This window comes from Nannospalax galili, unplaced genomic scaffold (genome assembly GCF_000622305.1).
Source record: "Nannospalax galili isolate Female #2095 unplaced genomic scaffold, S.galili_v1.0 scaffold107, whole genome shotgun sequence".
NCBI lineage: Eukaryota > Metazoa > Chordata > Mammalia > Rodentia > Spalacidae > Nannospalax > Nannospalax galili.
In genome coordinates this window covers 3352677-3376862 of record NW_008358490.1, presented here as the reverse complement: position 1 = coordinate 3376862, position 24186 = coordinate 3352677, and the positions used below count along the sequence as shown (strand labels likewise).

The 24186-nt window shown below is 49.8% G+C and overlaps 1 protein-coding gene across 1 annotated transcript in view; it reads right to left on the bottom strand.

Moving 5' to 3' along the window:
* Nucleotides 1-18248: 18248 nt before the first annotated feature.
* Nucleotides 18249-24186, bottom strand: part of Ttc7b (tetratricopeptide repeat domain 7B) — a 267710-nt gene continuing 261772 nt past the window's right edge. Inside the window, exon 21 of the mRNA XM_029557984.1 lies at nucleotides 18249-19036. Coding sequence (XP_029413844.1) covers nucleotides 19016-19036 — 21 coding nt within the window. The 3' untranslated portion in view covers nucleotides 18249-19015. The remainder of the gene's footprint in view (nucleotides 19037-24186) is intronic.

The following is a 24186-nucleotide window of genomic DNA, read 5'->3' as shown; positions in this document are numbered from 1 at the left end:
CAGTCCTGCTGAGCCCCTATCTAACATCAGGTTCAACCAATGGACAGGTTTCTACACATGACTCCAGCCTCAGAGCTGCAGGGACAAGAGTCCCTGAGTGATGCCAGTCAACCGCAAAGCTGTGGGATATATGGTAAAATAAAAGTTGAGGTGATCTAGATAGCAATAAACGTGTGGTGTTTGTAATTGTGTTTTCCTCCTCAGGTTCTGAATCCATTGCTGGCCACCAGCTCTGCTCAGAACATGAGTATATCTGTGCATTTCCCAGGCTCTGCCTATTTCTGTGCTCTCTGGAAGCTTCTGGGTGGGGGTGGCGTGAGTGGGAAACCTATTCCCTCTCACCTCCAGAGTAAACTCAGTAGAGACTCAGGCTCCCTGCTGGAAGCCACCATTGATACTCCACAGGCCTCAGGATGCCTAGGAACACTTCTTCCTTCCCCAGAGCAGTCAGAAGCAGTCTTCTGCAGGGAGGCACAGGGAGTCTTAGCCATGGTCTTCAGTATTGCTGCCTCAGACCCATTCACTGCCCAGCATGCAACTCACATGGAAAAAATTTACCCACCATCAGGATTGCTGCTGGTCTCTGGAGGTAAAAGTAAGAGTCAGGGGGAGCAAAGGGTCCCTCCCCTCCTCCTACTCCCTTTCACAGACCTCCTCAAGAAGAGTCCTCCCCCAAACCCCTACCCCAGAGGTCGTTCACTATTGTATCCTTAGCACTGGGGTGTCCTGAAGGCCGGTACTGCTATTATCCTGAAATTCTGGGCCATGCAGTATTTCCATCCAGGACCACCCGGCCTACCTCTTCTCCCTACAGGCCTCTGGCCACCAGCTGCAGCAGGTTCCCCTGCACATGCATTCTCTGAGAGAGATGACAAAGGTGCTTAGATGACAGTGCTTAGGAATGATCGTGCCAGGGGTCCCTTTGGGGGCGGTGCCACAAAGATTGAAGAAGTGATGTGGAGAAAGCTCTTTGCACTGTTTCTCTCACAGCAGACACAGAATATACAGTGCTGCCATGTGACCTGCGGAGGCCATGCATCCAGTCAAGGCACAGGCACCTCAGTGTCCCCATTCCCAACATCTTGACTGCCCCTCACTCTGCCCCTGCCTCACACTTAGTGGACACAGTGTCCCTAAGCTGCCATCCAGAATGAGTCCAGCTCTTGCAGTTGCCAGAAGGAACCCCATCCCCCAAGGTGTCATGCTCTGACTTCCTCCTGAGCTTACAAATACAAGTTCTGCCTCTGTCTTGGCAGATTCCACCTCTTTTCCTATTGCCCCCCACCCCTCAAAAGGAGAAAGATGGGTCCTGAAAAGGAGAGGGGATTGAAGTCTGGATATTGAGTCAGAGTCCAGCAAGGGAAGTTTGCTCTGCCCCTTCTGAGCATGTGACCTTGAGGGAGTTCCCGCACCTCTCAGAGCTTTCCTTTTATCAGCTCAGCTGTGGAGATGGTAGCAGTATCCTTAGGCCTTCAGGCATTCCCTCCTGGCTCTGGGCTGAACTATACCCCCTGTGACCTTGAGGCTGACCTCTCCCTTCTCTGGCAAATAGGCCCTATTCCCTCCCCACACAGAAGAACCAGGTGGGGATGTGTGTACAGGGCTGTATGCCCTTCATCTGTGAGAACCTGGAGAGCTAGGTGTCTGCTATGTTCCGTGTAAGTAACCCCATTCATGCCTGTCATGGGGACATACCTAGAGAAAAATCTGTGTGACAGCTACACAAATTTGTGACCTTACATCTCTACCTGGGACTGAGGGCTCAGGAGAAAAAGGCTCCAATGAGCACCTTTGGATGAGCCACCAAGGCAGAGGTGTTTTGAGTGTCCCAGGCCTTTTCAGAATTCCTAAACGGGCTCAAGAGCCAGTCCAGCCCAGTGCACCTAAGTGGCATGACTCAGGTGACTAGCCAGTTCCCTTCCAGGATCCAGACTCTCCTCCCCAGAGTCATCTCAGCTGGAGAGTTCCTATGCTCCACAGGTATCTATCTATCTATCTATCTATCTATCTATCTATCTATCTATATCTATCTATCTTCTATCATCTATCATCTATCTATCTATCAATCATCTATCATCTATCATCTCTATCTCTTTATCTCTCTCTCTCTCTCTCTCTCTCTCTCTCTCTCTCCTTCTGAGACAGGGTCTCTTGTAGTCTGAGCTAGCTTTGGATTTGCTATGTAGCAGAGACTGGCCTTGAACTCCTGATCCTCCTGCTTCTACCTCCTCCCAAGTGCTGGGATTGCAGGCATGTGCCATTATCTGTGACACTGTCACTATCATCATCCCACAGAGACTCTTTCATCCAGTGAACTCATGTGGTAAGCATGGTGCTCAGTTCTAAGTGTGCAGAAAGTGTGACTGCATTTACAATGACTTCATAAGACATACTATTTAATTACTTTGAGGCTCAGAGAGCTTGTGGGCATATCCCCTGTCACATGCCTAGTGGATAGCAAGGTAGAGTGACCTATTCTAGTCCCAGAGGCAGCTGCTGTGAATGAAGTGTAGAATGCAGGCCTGGGTCTATCCCCAGATCTGTTATTCCATAAGCTTCCCCACATGCCATGGGGGAAATCGTATGAGCTTCAGTTTCAACAGTATATGAGAAAAATAATGGCATCTTGGGGTGCAAAAGAAAGGGACACAACTGAGGGGCCCTTCACCGTGCCTGTTGCCCTCCATATGGTTGAGGCAACATGCTGGGGTGGGGTTAGAACAGGGCCAGACAAGAGCCTGCAGACACTGAGTTTGGCTCCACTGGGGTGGCAGCCTTGTGGCATGCCTTCCCTGAGTGAGGGAGGGCCCACGTGCCCCTGACCTCTCCTGATAGGAAGAGAGCCACAGCTGACTGCTTTAGTGAAGAGTGGGCCAGGATCCCAGCAATCTACAGGTTGGCCCTGAGCTGCAGGCCGTTTGCCAGGATAGGTCAGGAGGCCTCCCGAGTATGGTCTGCCCCTCCCTTTGAGGAAATTCACACTGTGGCTGGTTCCCCAAAGGATTCCCTGTAGCAATGCACCTGGCCAAGGTGTACAGAGCATTTGTTTGTGGAGTCCAGGCTGTGGCAGGAGGGGAGGGCGGGGCTACAGCCAGGAGAGACACCTGCATTCATCTTGCCCACACTCCAATTCGTTTCTGAGCCAGAAATGCCCCTACCCCTCAGTGCTCCGAGGTCCCCAGGGTGGGACAAGGTAGAGCCTTGTTCTTCTGGAGGAAGGGAGCCAGAGAGGGTGGCCACCGTCTGAAGGTCACACAGGAGTGCTGCTGGCTGCCCGATATCCTGTGCTGGGCTTGTCACTTGGAGGCCTCTGGTGTGCCAACTACTTCATTGGAAGCCTTTGACATTCTTTCCAAAGAAGGGTATAGCTTTTGTCCTGCACCACCGAGACGCCTACAGGGACAAAGGAAGCTCATTTTGCAGCCAGCAGGGAAGGCCCCTTTGCCAATGCCCTTCCTATGCCCCCTAAAGCCTGCAACTAGCTTATGGCTGCCACTAAACTACTGCCCCAGGGGCTCGAAGTGGCGACTTGTACATTGCAAGCATTCAAAGATAACGCCAGGATTCTTATTAACACAGCCCTGTCTTGATGGCCCTTGGTAAAGACACTAAGAGCCTTGGGAGGTGGTGTGGCTGGGTTTGTTCTCCAGCTCTGAGGCCTGTTAGGAAGAGGTGGGGACTGAGCAAACCTCTGTTTTTAACTGTGGGGAACAGCCAGGGACTTAGCCCAACACTGACAGTCAGCATTTGAGGGATAGACAAGTGGCTGCCCACCCTCCCCAATCCCCAAATCACTATGAACAGAGGCCAGACCTGGGCTGTCAGGCCTATCTCAGTCTGCCTCTTAGGGGACATGGACCCCCCTCCAGCCTCAGTTTCCCTATCTGAAGCTCAAGCTAAAGCAAGTAGCCTTTCTGGTATGGTCCTGTTCTGTTCCTGCTGGGCCCTAGGGAAGTCTCTGAGCCCTGGGGAAGCCACTCACATGGGGAATCACCTAGCACCGCCTGGGCTCAGCAGCTGGGAAAGGAAAGCCAACGTTCTTTAAGTTGTCATAACAGAGAGGGCCTCCAGGCACCTCCTGTTTACCCAGGCTGAGCAAATACAGCCGGGCCTTAGCAACAGGCACAAAGGGCCCTTGTGCCTCTGTTCCCCAGGCTCCCTCCCCAGCTCAGCTCATCTGGGAGCTCTCTGAGAGCCAAGGGACTTGGCCCAAAGCAGGCTGGAAGGTGTGGACAGGACAGGTGCAGGGCCTGCTCTGTGCCCAGTCTGGGGAGCCAGGGTTTCAGAAGTGCTGTCCTACATGGACAAGGTACCCAGTCCATTCTTCAGATCAATAAAGCAAACCTCAGAGTGAGGCCTGGTAGGGGCTTATCAAGCAGAGATTAACAGGTGAGCTTCTGGTAGAGGAGGCAGTCTTGGCCATGAGACCCTCATCAGCATGTGTGTTGAGTTTCTGTTTCCTTATCTATAATCAGGATAGAAACCACCTGCATGGACCACCCGGCCACACGGGCCTCAAGCGAGAAGACAGTGTCAGGGTGTTCTATAAATTCTATAAATCCCAACCTGGGCTGAAAGAGCAGACAGGAAGCAAGAGTCAAAGACAAATTGGGAGTGCCCCTATAGAGCACTAGAAGCTTCCACAGGCCATTTGGGAATGTCAGGAGGTGTTTCCAGAGCCCTGGCTCCCAGAAGCACTGTGTACACCAGGTGGAAGTGCCCACTATCTGAATGAGGGGCTGACTCAGCATGTTGAAGCACTGTCCTGAGCCACCAGAATGATGAATGCCCAAATTAAAAACAAAAACAAACTGGAAGGATTGGGGAGACGGCTCAGGAGATAAAGGGCTTGCCTTACAAGCATGAGGACTTGAATTTGATCCCCAGCACCCAAGTAAAAAGTCAGATGTGGTATAATCCCTGTGCTGGGGCGGTGGAGACAGGAGGATCCCTGGGGCTCTTGGTCAGCCAGCCTAGCCTAATCAGCAAACAGAGGTCCCAGGGAGAGGACCCGGCTCAAAAACTAAGGTGGACAGCTCCTGAGGAATTGATACCCAAGAACCTTTGGACTCCATGTGATGCCACACCCATCTCAGTCCCCCTACACAAAATAAATTAAATATATATTTTAAAACAGGAAAAGAAAGTAATTCCCAAGAGATAGAATGCAAATGACTGATAAGCCCTTGGAAGTGGGAATCAACACAACCAATAGCAATACTGAACCTAACGGGCTGGGGTGTGGCTCAGGCTGGGGCATAGCTCAGTGGCAGAACACTTGCTTTCGGGAATGTGCAAAGTCCTGGATTCCATCTCCAGCAGGACAAAACTAAATAACTAACGATAAGCAGCATTGAGATTTTCTTCTCCTCTGCTATTCCTGTGGAAAACGGAAGGTCGGAAGGTCTTCCCCCAGCGTCTGGCAAGTTGATAAGAAGTGTTGGACCCCTTTAGAGGCTTTGGTGCCTCTAGCATAAACTCGGGACCTTGTTATCCTGGCCTGTAAAATGGGCAGTGGTCGCACTGGGGAGAGAGGATCATTCGTTAAGTCTAAGTCATTATGCCTGAGGTTCTTAGAGAAGTGCAAGGTGGGTCAAAAGGCTTCAGACAGTTAGTGATTCCTTTTATGGTTACTGTGGATTCAAAGGGTAAGTCATAGTAATAAAATTTTTCTAAATACTCATATAGAGGCCTGCACCTCAGGTTTCAGTGAATCTGGTAATTCCCAGGGGAGAAAACAAGACAAGCGGATAAATTGCTGCATGGAAGGATGTGTGATCCTTCATTAAAACAAATGAGGGATGTGATGTCAATGTCCACAGAAGGGCATGAAGAAGTAGGCTCTATCTGGCTGTGCTGTACAGTGCTTTCCAGTTTCCGAGTAGTCACGGTGAAGATGCTTGTCATGATAATGGATGATAAAGGATCTCTGCAAGATGACAAGAGATGTGCCAGCACATGCAGACCTCAATGTCCTTGAGGAGGACTTGAAATGTGAACTTCTCCCGCTGAAGGTTGCTTTAAATGTCTTTGTTATGGGCTGAAGAGATGGCTCAGCGGTTAAGAGCACTGGCTGCTCTTCTAGAGGACCAGGGTTGGGTTCCCAGCACCTGCATGGCAACTAACAACTGTCTGTAACTCCAGTTCCATGGGCTCTGACGCCCTCTTCTGGCCTCCATGGCATTGCAACACATGCAGCTCACACACAAAATAAAAATAAAGCCTAAAATTTTCAGTTACATTTTTCTGTACTGTTTAAAAATTTTAAAATATAAAGGTTTTTGTTGTTTTTAAAAACTCCCTCAAGTTAGTTCCTTTTGTTTACAGATCAAACACAGAACTGGAGAGATAACTCAGTCTGTAAAGTGCTTACCGTACAAATTTGAAGACCAGAGTTCAATTTCTAGCACAAATATACTGGCCAGTGAGCCCCAGGCCAACAAGAGACCCTGTCTCAAAAAATAAGGTAGATGATACTCCTGAGGACCTGACACCTGAGGTTGTCCTTTGGGCTCCACACATATGTACACACATGTGCACATGTACCCATACATAAACTCGTGTATATAAATGAGTTCAAATATAGTAAGTGCTGATTGGAAACTGGGGCCTTGGATTCTGTGCCTATGCACAGGGGATGTAATCTGGGGATTCTTAGTGGGAATCCAGTCATCACTGATGTGTGGGGAGGTTGTGGCTGTCCATCCATTACAGAGGACACAGGAAGGGTCCTAGACTCAGAGCACGGTGTGCAACAGGGAGGGGACACATAGCAAAGTTTCTGCAGCCTCAGGGTTAGCAAACTGGGTACAAGATGGACTTTACCAGAAGCTGCCAGAGTTGGGGTGGGGTTCTGCTCTGCACTCCTGCTGCATTTTTCTGCTCCTATTCGGGTACAGCGTTAGGCAGTATGCTGGGGAAGGGGGTGTGAAGGAGCTCCCTGCCCGTGCACTGAAGGACACAGGCCAAGGAGGTGGTGGTATGCTCACAGAGGACCAGTCCTCTCTCTTGAGTCCCCCTTGGGCTGAGGCTGTGACTAGGTCAGGTCCCCACGCTTGGGCTATCCTAGGACCCACAGCTGATCCTCTGTATCTGCTGGGACTTCTCTATCTATGGCTAGCCAGCTGTGATCACCCGATGGGCCAAGACCCAAAAGTACTCCCCAGAGCTGCCAGCTCTTTGCCACAGGGGTATGACCAGGTGGCGCAATATAATGACAGAGTGCTCTGCTCTCCCTTCCCTGAGCTGCAGCTGCCCTATTACTGCCAGGACCCCATTACCTGATGGGGGAGGAGTTAGCTCCCCAGCATCATGCCTGTGGTCCAGAGAGGCACTGTGGATGTTTGGGAGTTGAACGCTTGCCACCATGGGCTGTCCTTTACCTGGTGGGATCCTTAGCAAGCAGCAGCCCTCTACCCACTTGATGCCAGTAATTCCCTCTGCCATCTTCGACAACCAGACATTGCTAGTGATCCTTGGGGACACAATCAGCCCAGGTCTGAACCTCAACTCCACAGCAATCTTCATGCCCATCGGCCCCTTCTCCATACCCCCAGCAGGACCTGCCTTTGAAAGGAGGGATGTCAGAGTAGTCACAGGGCATGCAACCACTGCCCCTGCCCCTAGCCAGCCCTGGGCCAGGAAGATGAGCTGAGGGCCCACTGTGTCTACTTCCTTCCACCAGCTCTTAGCTCTAATGCATGAAAAAACACAATCTTTTGAGTTTAGTTGCCTTTCTCAATAGCTGCCCTCATGCCCCCTGCATACAGGGCTGCCAGCCTACCAACGTGCCACTGGAGAGAGGCTTATTCTCTTTGGGTCACTACAGCCCTGCCCTTCACCCCCAGCTATGACATGACCCCTGCTCTCACAGGTCAGAACCATTGGATGTATGGCACATTCTTTCTTTCCTTACTTTATTTATTATTTTTATTTTATGTGTATGAGTGTATTGCCTGCATGTGTGTAAGTGTACCTGTGTCGTGCAGTGCCCATGGAGGTCAGAAGAGGGTGTCATATCCCCTGGAACTGGAGTTACAGACAGTTGTTAGCCACCATGTGGGTGCTGGGAATCAAACCCGGGTCCTCTGCAGGAGCAGCCATTACTCTTAAACACTGAGCCATCTCTCCAGCCTCACATTCTTTATTTTTTACCATTTTTTAAAGACAGAGTCTGATATAGCCCAGGCTGGTCTTGAACTCACTATGTAGCTTGAATTTCTGACCTTTGAGCCTCTACCCTCCGAGTGCTAGGACTACAGGTGCTTACCACTATACCACGTTTATACAGTGCTGAGGATCGAACCCAGGACTTCATGCAGGCTAGGTACGCACTCCACCAACTGAGCCACATCCCCCGCCCCAGTATGGCATGTCCTTAGCATTATACTTCCAAGGAGCCCCACTCTCAGAAGGGCTTTCTTGGAATAAGGGCTGAAAGCCTCTCAGGTCTAGGGAGGGACTTGCCAGGATGTTTTCAGGGCCAAGCCTGAGACAGGAAGACAGTTGACGTGGGCCGGCAACCAGTATGACACATAGCTGCGGGAAGGTCAAAGCCACCTGATGCCAAACTTGTATACTTTAGAGGGACTTCCCCCAGGGCCACCAGCTTGGGCAATGGCAGACTTCAGTAGGCTATCTGACCATACAAGGGAAGGGGCACGCCTCCAAGGAAAGGTTTGTCACTTATTCCCAGAGAGAAGATGCTAGACCTAAACAAACAAGCCCCACAGTCAGGGCTGGCCACACTGTCTCTGCTCCTTACTGAAAAGCAAGGCCCGAGGGGTCATGCTGGCCCTGTGTGATCCCAACAGGCCCGTGACCTCCTGTTGTCTTTGTGAGGGGACACGGACTGGATGGGAGCAGCATCCATCTATTGGCAGGCACAGGAAGGCCAGCTTGTCAGGGCCACTCATGAGGACCCCTGAGAATGCAGCTATCAGATGTGTCACAGCACCACCAAAGGCTGAGAGATGCTGCTGAGTCTGGAGGATGGTGACAGTATGACCAACATTCGGGTGCCTGAGATGTGCACAGGCCAGGAAAGTGGCCCTGTTTGCTTCCAGAGAGTGGTCTGCTCTCTCTTTAGAGGGTCAGCTGTACTGGAATTCAGGATCCACCCCCAATCTCCCCAGAGTTCACATGCCTGTGTCTTCTGTATCCCTTGCCCTCAGATTGCCCCCTGGAGGAGGGATGGAGGATGGCACTCAGGGGCACAAGTGGTAGACATTGTGATAGTTTTTCCCCTTGACTTCCTAGGTAACAAAATGTTCAAGGCAGTGGAAGACAAATTTTGCCTCATTGCCACGTCGACCCTGTTGTGACCACTCTGTGCCCTTTGCTAGAGCCTCTTTTTGCCAGGCTTCTTTGCAACTGGGGGAAGCCATTGGCACAGTTTCACGTAATGAAATGTAAGGGAAAATCTGGGGGCAGGGGGCTCGGTTCTCCGGGCTGCTTTTGTTTTTCCATAAAGGAGATGGGTGTGGTTGGAATGTTTTCTTAGGTTGCCATACTCTTTTTTTCATGATAGAGTGCAGACATGATGTCTGGTGTTACAGCAGACATCCTGCAACTATGTGGCCCCAGCTTAACATTGAAGATGATAGGCAGAGAGATTTGAAAGAACCTGGGTCCTCGGTGACCTTACCAAGCTTCCAAACTCCTGAGAAAGCTTATGCCTTGGGTCTTTGTTAGGTAGACAATTACTGCATTTGTGGTTTAGTTAGATTCTACTACTTGCAGCCAAACACACCCTAGAGACACTGGGATTGATGTACTCAGTGTGAGCACCTGGTATAGTGTCCAGCACAGAGCAGATCCCAGATAACAGTGACCATTGCCATCATTTTGTGTGTGCAAGCTGCTTACTCACTGAGTACATGTAGATGGATGATGGATATGTGACTTACACACAATGACCTCTGGGGTCAAATGTTACTGGTTCAGGCCAGAAGGCCATTCCCTTCACCTTGCTGAGAATCAGCTTCCTTAACTGAAGCTGGGAAACGATGATGAAGCTGTCAGTTAGCACTCTCGGCCTTCTGAGAGCTCAGGTAGAACAAGAGCAGTGAGGAAACTGAGACTCAGAGAGGCCCACAGAAATGCCAAAGTTGAAAGACAGGCACAGTGAACCATGTGACCGCACATAGAATCTGAGCGTGAGGCTACTGTGTGTGTGCAGGAGTGTACGGAGTTGAGTGTGTGTTTCTGCAAGGGTGTATGTGCAGTGTGCACAGGCGGGGCTGTGTGTATGTATGCAGAGGTGTGTGTGTGCGCAGGAGTTTGTATGCTTATGTGTATGCAGGGGCCCCTGGAAGGAGTGTTATGTATGTATAGCTCAGTATACAGGGGTTCATGTGACGAGGCTTGTATATGTGTGTATGCAAAGGTGCACATAGTACTATGTTTGCATATGCAGAGGTATATGTGCAGGGTTGTGTATATGTGTGTAAGGGTATATGTGTGTAAGGGTACATGTGCAGAGCACATACACATGCAGTGTGTGTATATACAGAGGTACATGTGCAGGGGTATGCATATGTATAGGGGTGTGTATATGTGTAGGAGCTGCATATAGGGCCTATGTGTGTGTGTAAGGGTACACATGAAGTGTATGTACATGTGCAGGGTCCTGTGTACAGAGGTACCCACACAGTCATTCAAGCCAGTGTGTAGGCAAACCATAGAGATTCTGTTTTGAGAATGTCTCTCCTCAGCTGTAACAGTGGAGGTACCTTGCCCATCTCTGACTGGCTCTCCCAAGGCTCCCAGACTCCTGGCTCTGTAGGCCACTCCTGTGCACCTCTGATTCTTCAGGGCCCTGTGCCCCCCAGGACTGTGTGCTCCCCAATGCTTCCTCCTACTCCCTCTTCCAAAATACAACCACCAGTAGCAGCTGCTCCCCCTCCTGTTGGCTGCCAGCCTGGGCCTCACCTGCCCCTCTGCTCAGGCCACCTTCAGCGGGTGTATTTTCCAGGATCCAGACTGTTCCCCCTTCTGGCATCTTCCAGGGCCAGCTGTGGTGCAACTGTTTTTCCCGAAGGCTTCTTTTTCCTTCAAGACCAAGACATAAGAGGCACTTCTCCAGCTCCGCCCATCGAGGGGGTTGGACTGGAACCTTGCTTGGTCAAGAAGGCAGGTGAACAGACTGGTGACTCCTAGAGTCCACATTCCTTGGCCCACCCTCTTCATCCCTGCAAGAGCAGATCTTCCAGGCTCCCTGAACACTGGGACCTGATGCTCTGGCCCAGAGGTTGTCCAGTCCTGGCCAGCACAATGGGAAACCCTCCTGGCTTCAGTTCCCTTGCAGGGCTCTTTCCTCGGGGTCCCCATGTCCCCTTCTGCATCTCTGACAGAGTCCATTTCCCCCAACCCCAATCTGTAGCCTAAGGCACTCCACCTCTTGGACCACCACCCTGCCAGCTCTCCAGCCACAGGCCTCATCACCAGGACTTCCTCATCTTCTTCCAGAAAACTCACTGTCCTGTCCTAATGTCTTCCCTGTGGGGAGGCTTTGATCCAACTTAGATCATGAGCCAAAAAGTCATTAAAACAAAGAACAGCCAAGGAGAAGGGAAAATATCTCTTCTGACTGGAGAAAGCCAAACACTGTAACTCGCCAGGCACTGGCTCTCTCCCAGGAACTCAGGGAGGACCTGGGGTTGGGGGCAGGGCAGGGGCAGTCAGGAGCTGAAGTAACCTGGAGGGCTGGTTAGGGATGGGGTGGGGCTTTGAAGGCAGACACATAAAGTATAGAGTCCAGTTGATGCTAGCTGAGGTCTGGAGCAGTGCCTAGCAACTTGGGGACCACAACCTTGCAGGGTTGGGTGCCACAGAGGTCTGGCATGGAGCCCCTTGCCTCCCAGGTCCCTGACGAATCTCAGCTCACAGATGTTTGCGAGGGACCCATGCTGATCTGAGCTTCTCATAAGACAGGTGACTAAGCAGAGGCTTGGGGAAGGTGACTGGCTAAAGGAGACAGCACAGAGAAACTGGGACACCCTTGGCATTTCCTGCATTACCTGTGGTTTCCTGCGCCTGTCCCATAGCTGGCCTGCAGGAGACGTGACAGCAAACAACGTCCTTGGAAAGGCTCACCTCACTGCCCTGGTGAGGATGCTGACGTTCTAAGTAGGAACTCCAGTGGGCACTGGACCCCTTTAAGAGGATATGAGGGCCATAATCCAAACCTTCTGGCTGTGTGTCCTTCTGAACTAAGTGCAATGCTTTCCATTTGATTTTACAATGAATCCAGCAGCGAGGTGCTTTTATTTCCCCTCATTTACAGTGGAGTAGGGTGAGGCACAGAAAGGGCAAGTGTAGCTCCAAGGTCACATAGAAGACATGTGGTGGAGTCAGGACTACAACACAGAGCACTAGACTCTGGTGTCAGTGACCATGGCCACCTGTTCTCGGTTCACTCCCTGAACCCAGGCAGAAAAGAGTGCAAGAGTGCTGCCTGCTAAGTTCTCCTGCAGTGTGCTTGGGACAGGGCATGTGTTCAGTGGGGATGGCAGGCAGGCCACTCAACCAAATGTTAACATAGGGACATGGTGGCTGAGAGCCCAGGTGAAAAACAAATGTTCACCTAGGACATGTGGGGATGTTCATGAGACAGGGACCCAGGAGATGAGTTGAAAAGCAGTCCAGCTACAGGCTGGTCAGGAAAACCAACTGCAGGTCATGGGCAGGGAGGCCATAGTCTGCAGACTTGTGGGGAGAGGGGGTGTTGGGTGGGATAGCTTCCTCCAGACTTTTGGCTTTGACTGAATGTGGTGGGGACCAACAGGCTGGGCTGTCCTGCCCTGTCACCATGGACTATGGACCTCCTCTCCCTCCCAGCTTCAGGCCTTCTCTGGCCCCTTGAGCCTCATGCTGAGAGCTGGCTTCCCCATCTGTCCCCAGTGGTCTGTCAAAGAGCTGGATGTTGGAGAGGGGGTAGTTGGCAGAACAGTCTCTATCTCCTGTCCAATGAGTCTTCTTTCAGTCACAGCTGGCTCAGCTGGCTCCACACTACCCTCTGTGAAACCAGCTATCATCAGAGTCACCGCACATAGGCACCTAGGTGTGGGTGATGAAGGAGCTGCGCCTTTGGTTCCAGGCCTTGAGCCTGTGATGGGTACCAGAGCTACAGCCTATGGCAGGAGGCCTGCCAGCTGAGAGAAGATGGGAAACCAGAGTGCTGGAGAGTCTGCCCAGTCCCCTCCCTCTCTGCTCTGAGGTCTGGTGAAAGGGTGCATTTTGTGTGTGTGTGTGTGTGTGTGTGTGTGTGTGTGTGTGTGTGTGTGTCTGTGTGTACACCAACCTGAAGCCTAGGGTTTCTTGATGAAAGGAGCTTGGGAGACAGGTGTCTTGCTTCAAGTCCCTCTGCAGCCCCTCATCAGTCGTGTGACCCTCACTAAGCCTCTTGGCTTCCCCAAAGCTGTGGCATCCCTGGCTGTGGTAGGCTATGCATTGACTTGCTAGGGCTGCAGAGCCTTGTGCTGAGGTTCCTGTCCCTGCCAGAGTGGGTCGCATGGCCTCCTCCCCATCCTAGACCTCTCTCCTTGTCTTGCAGGTGGTGGCCTTCTCTCTCCCTCTGGGTGTGTCTGTGTTCTGACTGCTTCTTGGATTAAGGCCCACCCTAATGACCTCTTTTAACTTAACCACCCTTTAAAGGCTGTCTCCAAATGCGTTCACAGCCTGGGCTTCTGTGGGTGGATTTTAAATATTTTATTTATTATTTTTATTTTATGTGTTTGAGTGTATTGCCTGCATGTAGGTAAGTGAACCTGTGTCGTGCAATGCCCTCAGAAGACAGAAGAGGTTGTCGGATCCCCTGGGAACTGGAGTTACGGACAGTTGTTAGCTGCCATGTGGGTACTGGGATTCAAACACAGGTCTTCTACAAGAACAACCAGTGTTCTTAACTGCTGAGCCATCTCTCCAGCCTCCAATAGGTGGATTTTAAAGGGGATACAAACTGAGAGTCTGCCTCATAGGTTGTTACAAAGATCATTATCTGTAAAATGCAGCCCTCAAACCCGGGCCTGGCCATTGTCAGGATCCTATATGCCTTATAGCCATTATCTCATCTTAAGAGGTGCCCAGTCCTATAAAGGAAACCTTTGGTCCCAGATCCTGGTACCTGGTCAAAGGGACTGTTGGCTGTGTTCCTCCCAGGATTGTCATGCCATTCTATCCATGGCAGAGCAGCTGTGTGCCACTCTGCCAGGAAACCCCTAGGAACCAAGGAGCTTATTTCTGAGATACCTTGTCTGAGTGTGTGTCAAAGATGCAGCTGAAAACTTTTTATGTGCCTGTGTATGTGTGGGTATGCAGGTGTGTGTATGTGTGTGTGTGTACGTATGTTCAGGTGTGTGCCTGGTCTGTATGTGTAGGTGTGCAGGTGTGTGTATAGATATGTGGGTATGCAGGTGTGAATGTTTGGGTGTGTCTATATGTGTGGGTGTGCAGGTGATTATGTTAGAGTGTGTGCTTGTGTCTGTATATGTGTATGTGCAGATGTATTTGTGCAGATATGTATGTTTGAGTGTGTGCATGTGGATGTTTAGAGGTCAGCCTTAGGTGTTCATCCTCAGCTCAGGAGCCATCCACCCTGGTTTTTGAGACAGTCTGTCACTGGTACCTGGGGTTAGGCTGGCTGGCCAGTAAGCCCCAGGAATCCTCCTGTTTCTGCCTCCCCAGAGCTGGGGACCTTTTTTACATGGGTGCTGAGATTGAACTCAGGACTTCATGCTTACATGTCAAGTGCTTTACTGACTGAGCAATCTCTCCAGCCCTGGCAATAGGAGTTTTTAAGTAGGAAAGGTTCAGGGTCGTAGATCAAACAGATCAATAGACCTGTCAGTTATGGGTGCTCAGGCAAGCCATGCCACCTGCCTGTGAGTCAGGTGAAAAAGTGCCTGTGATGATGGGGATAGACAGCTTCTGCAGGACAATAAGCCCAAGACCAGGCCTGGCTGGAGAACTAGGGACAGAGCAGGTGGCTGGGGTCAGGTGTTTCACACTCCCTTGAAGTTTTTGAGAGATGGGAGGTTCTGGGTCATTTTGAAATTCAAGTTCCTTCTGTTTTCTTTTTTGACTCAGACTCTCAGAATTTAAAACTGGGCCTTCAGGGTTAGAAGGGCAGCAGGCATACCACGGGTGATCAGAAAGGATGCTTCAACTCACAGCCACAGGCATCACTGTCTAGGCCCCTGCCAGGATGACTCTGTGGTTGGGAAGGGGGTCAGTGAAACAGCTGACAACAGTCTTTGCTGATGGGGGTACCGCTTGCCTGTTGGAACCTGCCATTTTCCCCAGGGAAAAGGAGGCCACATGAGAGACCTGGCATTTGCTACCCTCCATCTTCTGTGCTGTCCCTGGGCCTTGGTGTGTCTGCAGAGGGGTGGGCAACCAATCAGACCTGCACCCTGCTGTTCCCCTCTCTCTTTGTCTAGGTCTCATCCCTTCAGCAGGACAGGGTAGTGCTATTGTCCTCAACACCAATGCTTGCTGGGGAAGGACAGCGGGTTGGCTAGGAGGTGGGTGCCTCTCAATCCTGCATTGAAAGCTTCTTTCTTTTCCCAGGGGAGCCTGACTAAGGCATCAGTAACTTCTATGCACCTTACATGGGTACCACCTTTACAGATTTCAAGGTCTGTCTACCAGGTCCACTGGTGCATGGTATCAGCTCTGGGGGCAACAAAGCAGGAAAATAGAGACCCCATCTTCCAGATGGGGAAATTGAGGCAATGTGAAACTGTGCAGGCCGCCTTAGCAGTAGGGCAGAAGCATGAAGCCCAGGGAGGGAAGAGGATGGAGAAGCTGCTGCCTGAGTCACCTTGTACTCCCAACAGCCTGGCTTTCAATGAGGTGAGAGACCAGGGTCCCCATGATCTCGTCCTTGGCCCCTGACCCCAGCCACATCCGGCTGAGCATCCACTTCCTGAGCTGGCCACCAGGACAGGCTGGACTGCTGAAACCCTTCCTAAAAAGGAATCGGGCTGTGGTGGCCCAGGCTATTTTTAGCCAATTGTGTTGAAAATCCCAAGTGCATGTAGCATCATGTGTTTTCTTTTTGAAAGAGAGAAAAAAGAAGGAGGAGATTCCCACACTCTCCCGAAATGGGTTGTGCCCTTGTGAGGAGTCTCACATAGATCAGTAGCCATAGGAGCCCAGCAGAGTCCTCCCTGTGGCTGCCTAGTCTGGGATCTGGGGACTTAGGACTTCTGGCCAGAGGGAGGGCTCACAGCAGTCCCTCCCTGGCCTGGAGCTCCCAGGGATGCAAGGCATGTAGGAATCAGCCCATATTAAAGAGGGAGGGTGGTTTGGAGACTTCTCTGTCCTCACCCTATCTTCATGACAGGGCTTACTGTTTTTAAAATACAATTTTTGGGGCCGGGGAGATGGCTCAACAGTTCAGTACAGCATTACGGCTCTTTCAGAGTTCCGTTCCCAGCACTCTCTTCAGGCAGCTCAAAATCACCTGTAATTTTAGCTCCCAGGGATCTGACGCTCTCTTCTGGCCTCTGTGGGTAGCTACACTCATGTGCACATACCCTCCCTCATGCAGACACATGTGCACGAACGTAATTAAAAATTAGAAAATAAGGGGGAGGGGTAAAAAAATTTAAAAACCAATCTTTTAAGGTTTAATTGGCATTTAATAGTCATGCGTATTTGCAGTGCACAGTGTAGTATGTGTCTACTGTTATGAGGCCATCACAATTAAGATGGCCAACATATCCCTGAAAGTCTTCTTTCCCTCCTGCCTTGCCGCAACCTCCCCCTCCCGCCCGCCACCTTGCTGCCCAGGCCACTCTGGCTCTGCAGTCAGTGACTGGATCAGCCCAGAATTCATAGAGCACAGATGGGATCACACAGCACACACTAACAGACTAGCTTCTCTAACTGGCCTCAACATTTTGGGGTTCAGCCATGTCGCTGTGTCTGCCTATAGTTCACCCCTTTATCACCAAGTGGCATCTCATTCTAAAGGCACACCACTGTTGGGTTACTGGTTGAAATTTGCAGTGTTTCTCTTTGGGGCTGTTACAAACAGCTTCTAGGGAGTTTATGTGCCATTCTGTGTATAGACACATACTTCCTTTTCTTTGGGGTTAATGATAGTAGAGGAATTCTTGGGTTTCTGTGTTTAAGTGGTTTTTTTTGTTTGTTTGTTTGTTTTTGAGACAGGGTCTCCCTGGAGCCCTAGCTTGCCTGGAAATCAATATGTAGATCAGGCTGGCCTTGATCTCACAGAGATCTACCAGCCTGCCTCTGCCACCCAAGTGCTGGGATTAAAGGCATGCATCACCACACTCATGTCTTTAAGTTTTTAAGAACTGTTTTTCAAGTAGCTGCCCCCCCCCCGCCTCCGCCCCCCCAGCTGCGGTGTAAAAGAGATTGCTCACCCCTCACATCTTTTTTTGTTTTTTAAAACTTTTTTTCAAATAGCTCCTCTCTTTCACACACACACACACACACACACACACACACACACACACACACACACCAGCAATTCATGCGGGCTCCCATCTTAGCTTATCTTTGCCATACTTGGTACCATCTGCCTTTTCTTTTTAAAATATTTTATTTATTATTTTTATTTTATGTGTATGAGTGTATTGCCTGCATGTTTGTGAGTGTACCCGTGTCGTGCAATGCCACGGAGGTCAGAAGAGGTCTTTGAATTCCCCTGGAACTGGAGTTAAGGACGGTTCATAACCGCCATGTGGGTGCTGGGAATTGAACCTGGGTTCTCTGCAAGAGCAGTCGGTGCTCTTAACTGCTGAGCCATCTCTCCAGCCCCCCACCCCCACCGTCTGCCTTTTCAATCAGACATCCTGATAGGTGATGTTGGCCATTTTTTCACCTGTTTATTGTTAATTGTTTTTGCTCTGGTTCCACAGGGAGCTTGTGGATGGGTCACGGAGTCAGATGGATCTTGGATGCAATGCAAGCTGTATGATGAATCACTTTATCACTTTGTCTCAAGTTTCCAATGTGTAACATGGAGAAGACACTATGCCTACCTCTTGCATTACCTTTCATTTCTGTAGTAGCCTGCTGCAAGCACAGTGCAGCATGCATGGTGATCTAGACATGCACCAGAGAGAGCAGTTGACATTAAGTAACCGTCATCAGAAACGTACAATCTGGAGCTGGTTAGTTGGCATCTGGAAGGGTCTACTCAGAAGCAAGAGAGGTATTACCTGCCTGGTAACTACATCTGGCCCAGAGTGCTTGAGGATATACTGTGTGTGTGTGTGTGTGTGTGTGTGTGTGTGTGTGTGTGTGAAATTAGTGATGTTGAGGGTATGAATTGGGAGTGCTGTGGCTTAAATGTATCCCTCAAACGCATGTGTCAGAAGTCTAATTGCCATTGTAGCAGTGTTAGCGGTGGAACCTTTAAGAGTTGGTTCAACATGAGGGCTCCTCCCTTGTGCATGTGTTAATGCTGGCATCGTGGGAGGGGGTTTCTTATAACAGGATGGGTTTGGCTCCTCTTTCTTGCCCTCCTTGCTCCTCCACCATGAGATGACACAGCTAGGAGGTCTTCTCCTAATTCTGCTCCAGTCTCATCTTGAACTCAACCTCCAGAACTGAGAGCTAGACACATTTCTGTTCATTATACCTTATATAGTCTGTGGTAGTCTGCTGGAGTAGCACAAATGGACCCAGACAGTAACACTGTTCAGGGACTTTTATGCATCCTCTCTCCCCACAGATGTACCCCACAAGTGGGTGTCCGGAGGATTTTGATGCCTGTTCTTGAATCCTCCTATGACAATCCTGTTCCACCATCCTTGCCTAATGCTCAGCAGCGCCTGCAACACAAGGGAGCTGAGCCCTGCCTTGGCTAGACCACAGAGCTGCCACGGCACCTGCCTGCTAATGAGAGGGTCTGTCTTCACTTTGCACTCTCTGGAGGACCACCTGGCAAGGTCGGCATGTGTAGGAGCTGTGCATCACTCATGCCATTGCTGGGTGACTGGCAGCAGAGAGAATCCAGCAGATCAAGACAGTCAGCTTAGCTCTGGATGACAGAGTCCTGAAGATTAAATGAGAGAATCAGTGGACAACACACAAACTGAGCCTTTAAACATGCGAATGAATGAACTAACACTCTTCCTGGAAGACAATCCTGAAACAGGTAATCCGAGGTACTGGGGGGAAAATGTGTCCTTGAGTACCTAAGAGTAGAGATGCTATATTTGGGAACTTAGGTTTGAATCTTACACAGTAATGGGTAGCGTTGGGCAAGTCCCATCATATTAGAAGAAACCTTCACTTCTCACCTGGGTCTGTAATAACCACATTCATCTTACAACATTGCTATGTGGGTATCTCTTCACTAACTTGATTGGATCGAGAAGGTCCTGAGAGATCAGTAAAGTACTCCTGGGTGTGAACATCACTGAAGGGAGTGTGACAGTTAATCTTGTCAGCTTGATGGTATTTAGAATCACCATGGAAATAAACTTCTGGATGCATCTGTGAGGGAGTTTGTAGACTGGATTAAGTGAGGTAGGAAGACCCACTCTGAATATAGGTCACATCATTCCACAGGATAGAGTTCTAGACTCCGGAAAGAGGAGAAAGTAAGCATCCACTGCTCCCTGTTTCTTGACTGTGGACCCAATGAAGCCATCTACTTCCTGGTCCTGCTGCCGTAATTTTCCCACCAAGCTTCAAACTGTGAGCCAAAATAAAGCCTTCTGGTCTAGTTTTCTTTCCGTTGCTATGCCAAATGCCAAAAGAAATTTAGGGAGGGAAGGGGTTTTTTTGGCTTATATTTCCATGTCACAGTCCATCAGTGAGGGGAGTCAGGGTAGAAACCCAAGCGGGAGCCTAGAGGCAGAAGCAAAGCAGAGTGACTGTGGGGGTTCACTATGGCTGGCTTGCTCCCCCTGGCTTGCTCAGCTACTTTTCTTATACAGCCCAGGCCCTGCCCAGGGATGGCACCACCCACAGTTGACTGGGCCCTCCTACATCAGTTACCAATTAAGAAAATGCCTCACAGATATGCCCAGAGGCCAGTCTAATGGAGGAAAGTCCCCATTTGAGGTTCCTTCTTCCCTGTTGACACTAGTTTGTGCCAAGTTGAGAAAACCTAACCAACACATCTTCCTTCCTTAGCCGCTTTTGTCAGGCATTTTGTTGCAACATCAAAAAGAAAAAAGAAACCCATACAGGAAAAGAGATTCTCCTGATTGAGGGCAGCCTCGTCCAAGGTGAGACTCTGATGAGAGAAAAGAAGGGAGACCCTTAGCACAAACATTCTCTCTGCTTCTGGGCACCTCTGAGGGGAGTGATGTCACTCCTCCATGCCCTTTCATCTTGACCATGGCCCAGAGCAATGCAGCTGCTGACTACAGGCTGAGACCTCTGAAGCTGTGAGCCTAGATAAGCCCTCCTCCCTTTCTACAGCTTCTCTTAGATATCTGCCACAGTGACAAAGCCCTGATAAATAGAGTTATGAGGATGGCTTGATACATGGAGAACTCTCAGGACACCTACTACATTGTGAGAGTGACTTTTACATGCTTCTTCATTTATAAAACAAAGAAGGGGGACCGGTGGGAATGACTTACAATATGGACATGCTCTTGGTAAATGACTTTTACTTAACCTACCAAAAAGTTAATCTTACTATGTTTATAGACAAGGTCACTGAGACTTGGGCTCCTCTTGTGATCTGGGCATATAGCCTTAATCCACCATGACCCTTCCTTCATGTAAGTTAAATTCACTGCTGGGAGGCACGCGTGGCATCCAATCCCTTCCTGACAACCTGAGAAAAGAATTCTCCAAACCCCTGTTTGAAGAATCTTAATGAGTTTATTGGACTTGCTAACTGAGCTTGGGGTGCGGGTTTACTTACGGAAGAGTGAGCACCGCCCCACCCCCATTCATGGCTGTGTTTGAAAGTTCACACCCAAACATAGATCCCCATAGTTCCCAACAGCCTCACAAAATGGCAAGAGACTGGCCTCGTGGTTTTCCCGGCTTTTATACCCTTAGCCCCTCCCCTGCAAGCAGCTAAGGTCAACTGATTGGCTGGAAGAGGGAAGGGGAGTGACTCCTTTGCAGAGTGTGGGAAGGAGGCGGGACCATGGCTCTTCATCACAGGGTCCGGGAAACATCAGGGTCACACTTGCCCTTGACCTAGAATAGTGTACGTGTGTGTGTGTGTGCGTGCGCGCGTGCATGTGTGTATGTTTGCATATCAAGCCGCGCAAAGCAGGTATTTGTTGGAAGGAACAAAGATTATCTCATTTATGTTTCAAGCAACAAAGATTACATTGATAATGTCTGTTTGTGACTGTGCGTGCGCTGTTCTAGGTCAGTAGGGGTCAGAAAGGGCAAACTTCCTGATAAGACAAATCTTTCTGCTTTATTTTTCCTGCTTCATGATGAATATTCTGTTTCAAAAAAAAAATAGTAAGAGCCAGCCTTTGTTCTACACCATGGTTGTAAGTTACCTGAAGAAACAGGTGCTTGGAGCAGTTAGGTTCTCTCTTGGCTAAAATGGATGCTAAGCATGAGGCTGTCTTTATTTAAGCATTGCTATAACATGGCATCACATAGTAAATGCCTCAATACATGATAAATGTTCAGTTAATGTGAGCTAGCATAAATTACCCCATCATTCATGGTGTGACAATGTAAAATGACTTACAAGACTGACAAGCATTTGGGTTAAATTACCAGCAGTATGTCCATGTGATGGAGGGTTACATTGTCTTCAAATTGTCCATAAAGAGTTTTAATGACAAAGAAATATTGGGTGGAAAGGTTTATAAAGTGTTATGTATAGTACGACTCACTTCATTAAAAATATAAACTCCTATATACACGGCTTCTGAAGTAGACTGAAGGCCAGTGACTCTCTAGGAATCTTCTAGTACCTTCAGTACCAGACTAGGGCTGCTGAGGCATCCAGCTTTATGGACTGATCAGTTTGTAGACAGCCCAGCATGAAGGTTACTGTTGGCCCACCTAGCTCCTGTTATGCAAGCCAGTCCATAAATCTCTTTATATATATATTCACATTCTGTTTGTTCCATTCATCCATAAAACTCGGCCTCATACAGCTTGTGGGAGTGGGGCAATCAGACTTGACTAAGAGAAGGATCTTGAGATGGGGGAGGGGACAAACCTGGATGCTGTAGGCTGTCCAACATAAGCATAGCTTCTTATAAGTGAAAGAGAGAAGCAGGAAAGTCAGAGAAGGAGACACGACAGAGTTCCCCTGCAGAGGCTGGAGCAATGCCCAGGCAGACTTTGGAGATGGAAGAAGGCCTGAGATGAGGGCTGCGTGGAGAGGTTGGACAAGGTAAGGAACCGTTCCTCCTCCAGGACACTCAGACAGGACACAGCCTGGCCCTCACTTTAATTTTTGCCTGTAGAACCCACTTCAGACTTTCCCAGAACAGTAAGGTAATAAATGTAGACTGTTCCAAGGTCCTAAATTTTGTAGGGCTTGATTACAGCAATAACAGACACTAATATGGAAGGTATATATTTTAGAGTCATAAAAGAAAAACTTTTTGCTATTGAAAAAAAGAGCCAGTGGTAGGTGACTATCACTCAATTCTGTGATACTGTAAGGAGACACTGGAGACAACTAAGTGAAGAGGTTTATTTTGCTCATGGTTTTGGCGGTTTATGGGCACAGCACCTGAATTGACTCTAGTCTGGTTGAGGATCCCACAGCAAACAATAATGGCAATGGCTTGTGCAGGAGACGGGTGAGTGGCCACATCCCTAGCAGGGAGCAGAGAGTGCTGGGTGGGGCCAAACAGGATTTTACAGCAAGCTGATGCACAAAGGAGGCCCACTAGCCTTTCTTGGGCACACCCCCAATGTGACAGAACTGCGAGTGTTTTGGTCCTGTGCTCATGATCCCTTTAAAAGCAGAGAACCCCAGACTTGTCCATGATGGGCACCTTCTTGTCACTCAGTGTCATAACTCACAGAGGTATCGCCTAAGTACCTGATTTAAAAAGCCCCTCCCTTAATCCCTGAAAACTTGCTCCTGGCAGTTAGTTAGCCACACCTCAGTTTGTTCTCTCCCCAGCCCCCAGCTTGGGCATCTTGCTCCTCTGGCACAGGGTGCTCAGGCACAGAGGCTGAACAAGGAAGGAAGGCCTAATTGCCAGTTAGATGAGGGTTCACACCAGGTTGGGAGCCCAAAGGCCTCAGGGAAGAACTGGGGAGCTCCACGTTGAAGCAGTCATACTTCTAGAAGCAGCTGAGGGTCTGCAGAGCTGTGCGTGAGGCTGAAACCCGCAGTGGAATCTCCTTCATGCAGTGGCCTGGGGAACTGTGTGGGTGTGGGGGTGTGCGGTAAGGCTCAGCTCTAGTCTGAAGGTAATCATAAACACATGGGCAGAAAGGTGACAGAAACAAGCACCGCTGCTGGAGTATGGACAGCAAGGCCAGTCATGTGTTTGCCTTTGACATTCTTTCTGAATCTTAGCAGCAAACCTGTTCTCCCTGTCCATGCCACAGATGGGGAAACTGAGGCTTGGAGACCTAAGGAGTAGGTAGCAAGGCCTGGGTAAAAACCCCAGCCCAGCTGGCCTCATAGCCCAAGCTCTAGGCTCTTAGGGCCCTGCCTTAGGCAGCTGTGGTGTGATTACTCCTCAGACCAACAGGACCCAGAGTCTGAGCCTGACCTCTAGCCAAAGTCAAAGCAGGGAGAGGTGGTATTTTGAGAGTAGTAGACAGGATGGACCAGGTGCATCCTACTTCTTCACCCAGTCCCTCACTATGACCTCCACCTCCATGAACAGGAGGACTTGGCCTTCCATCTGCCTTCCACGTCTTCGTGGTAGTAGAGATGAGGAGGGCTTGCAGATCCATCTATCTGAACCTGCTACAGGGTCCTTGGCAGAGCCCAGGTGCCACTTGCCCTTGTACTAAGGAGGAAACCCTTGACAGACCCTGGCATCATGCTGTGTGTGGCCTGGTCTCTGTGAACATATCCAGCAGCCCGGAGGGGATGTCACTGCCTCCATCTTGAAGATTGGAGATGGAGGCCCTTTCTTCATTGGAGGTGACATGATTAGGCAGAGCTGAGATTCAAGCCATGTCTGTGTGATCCACTGTCCAGTGGTCACAAGGAAACCTGTGCTGGATGGCTTCAGTTGTCAACTTGACCTACCTGAGGAATTACCTCTATCAGCTTGGCTT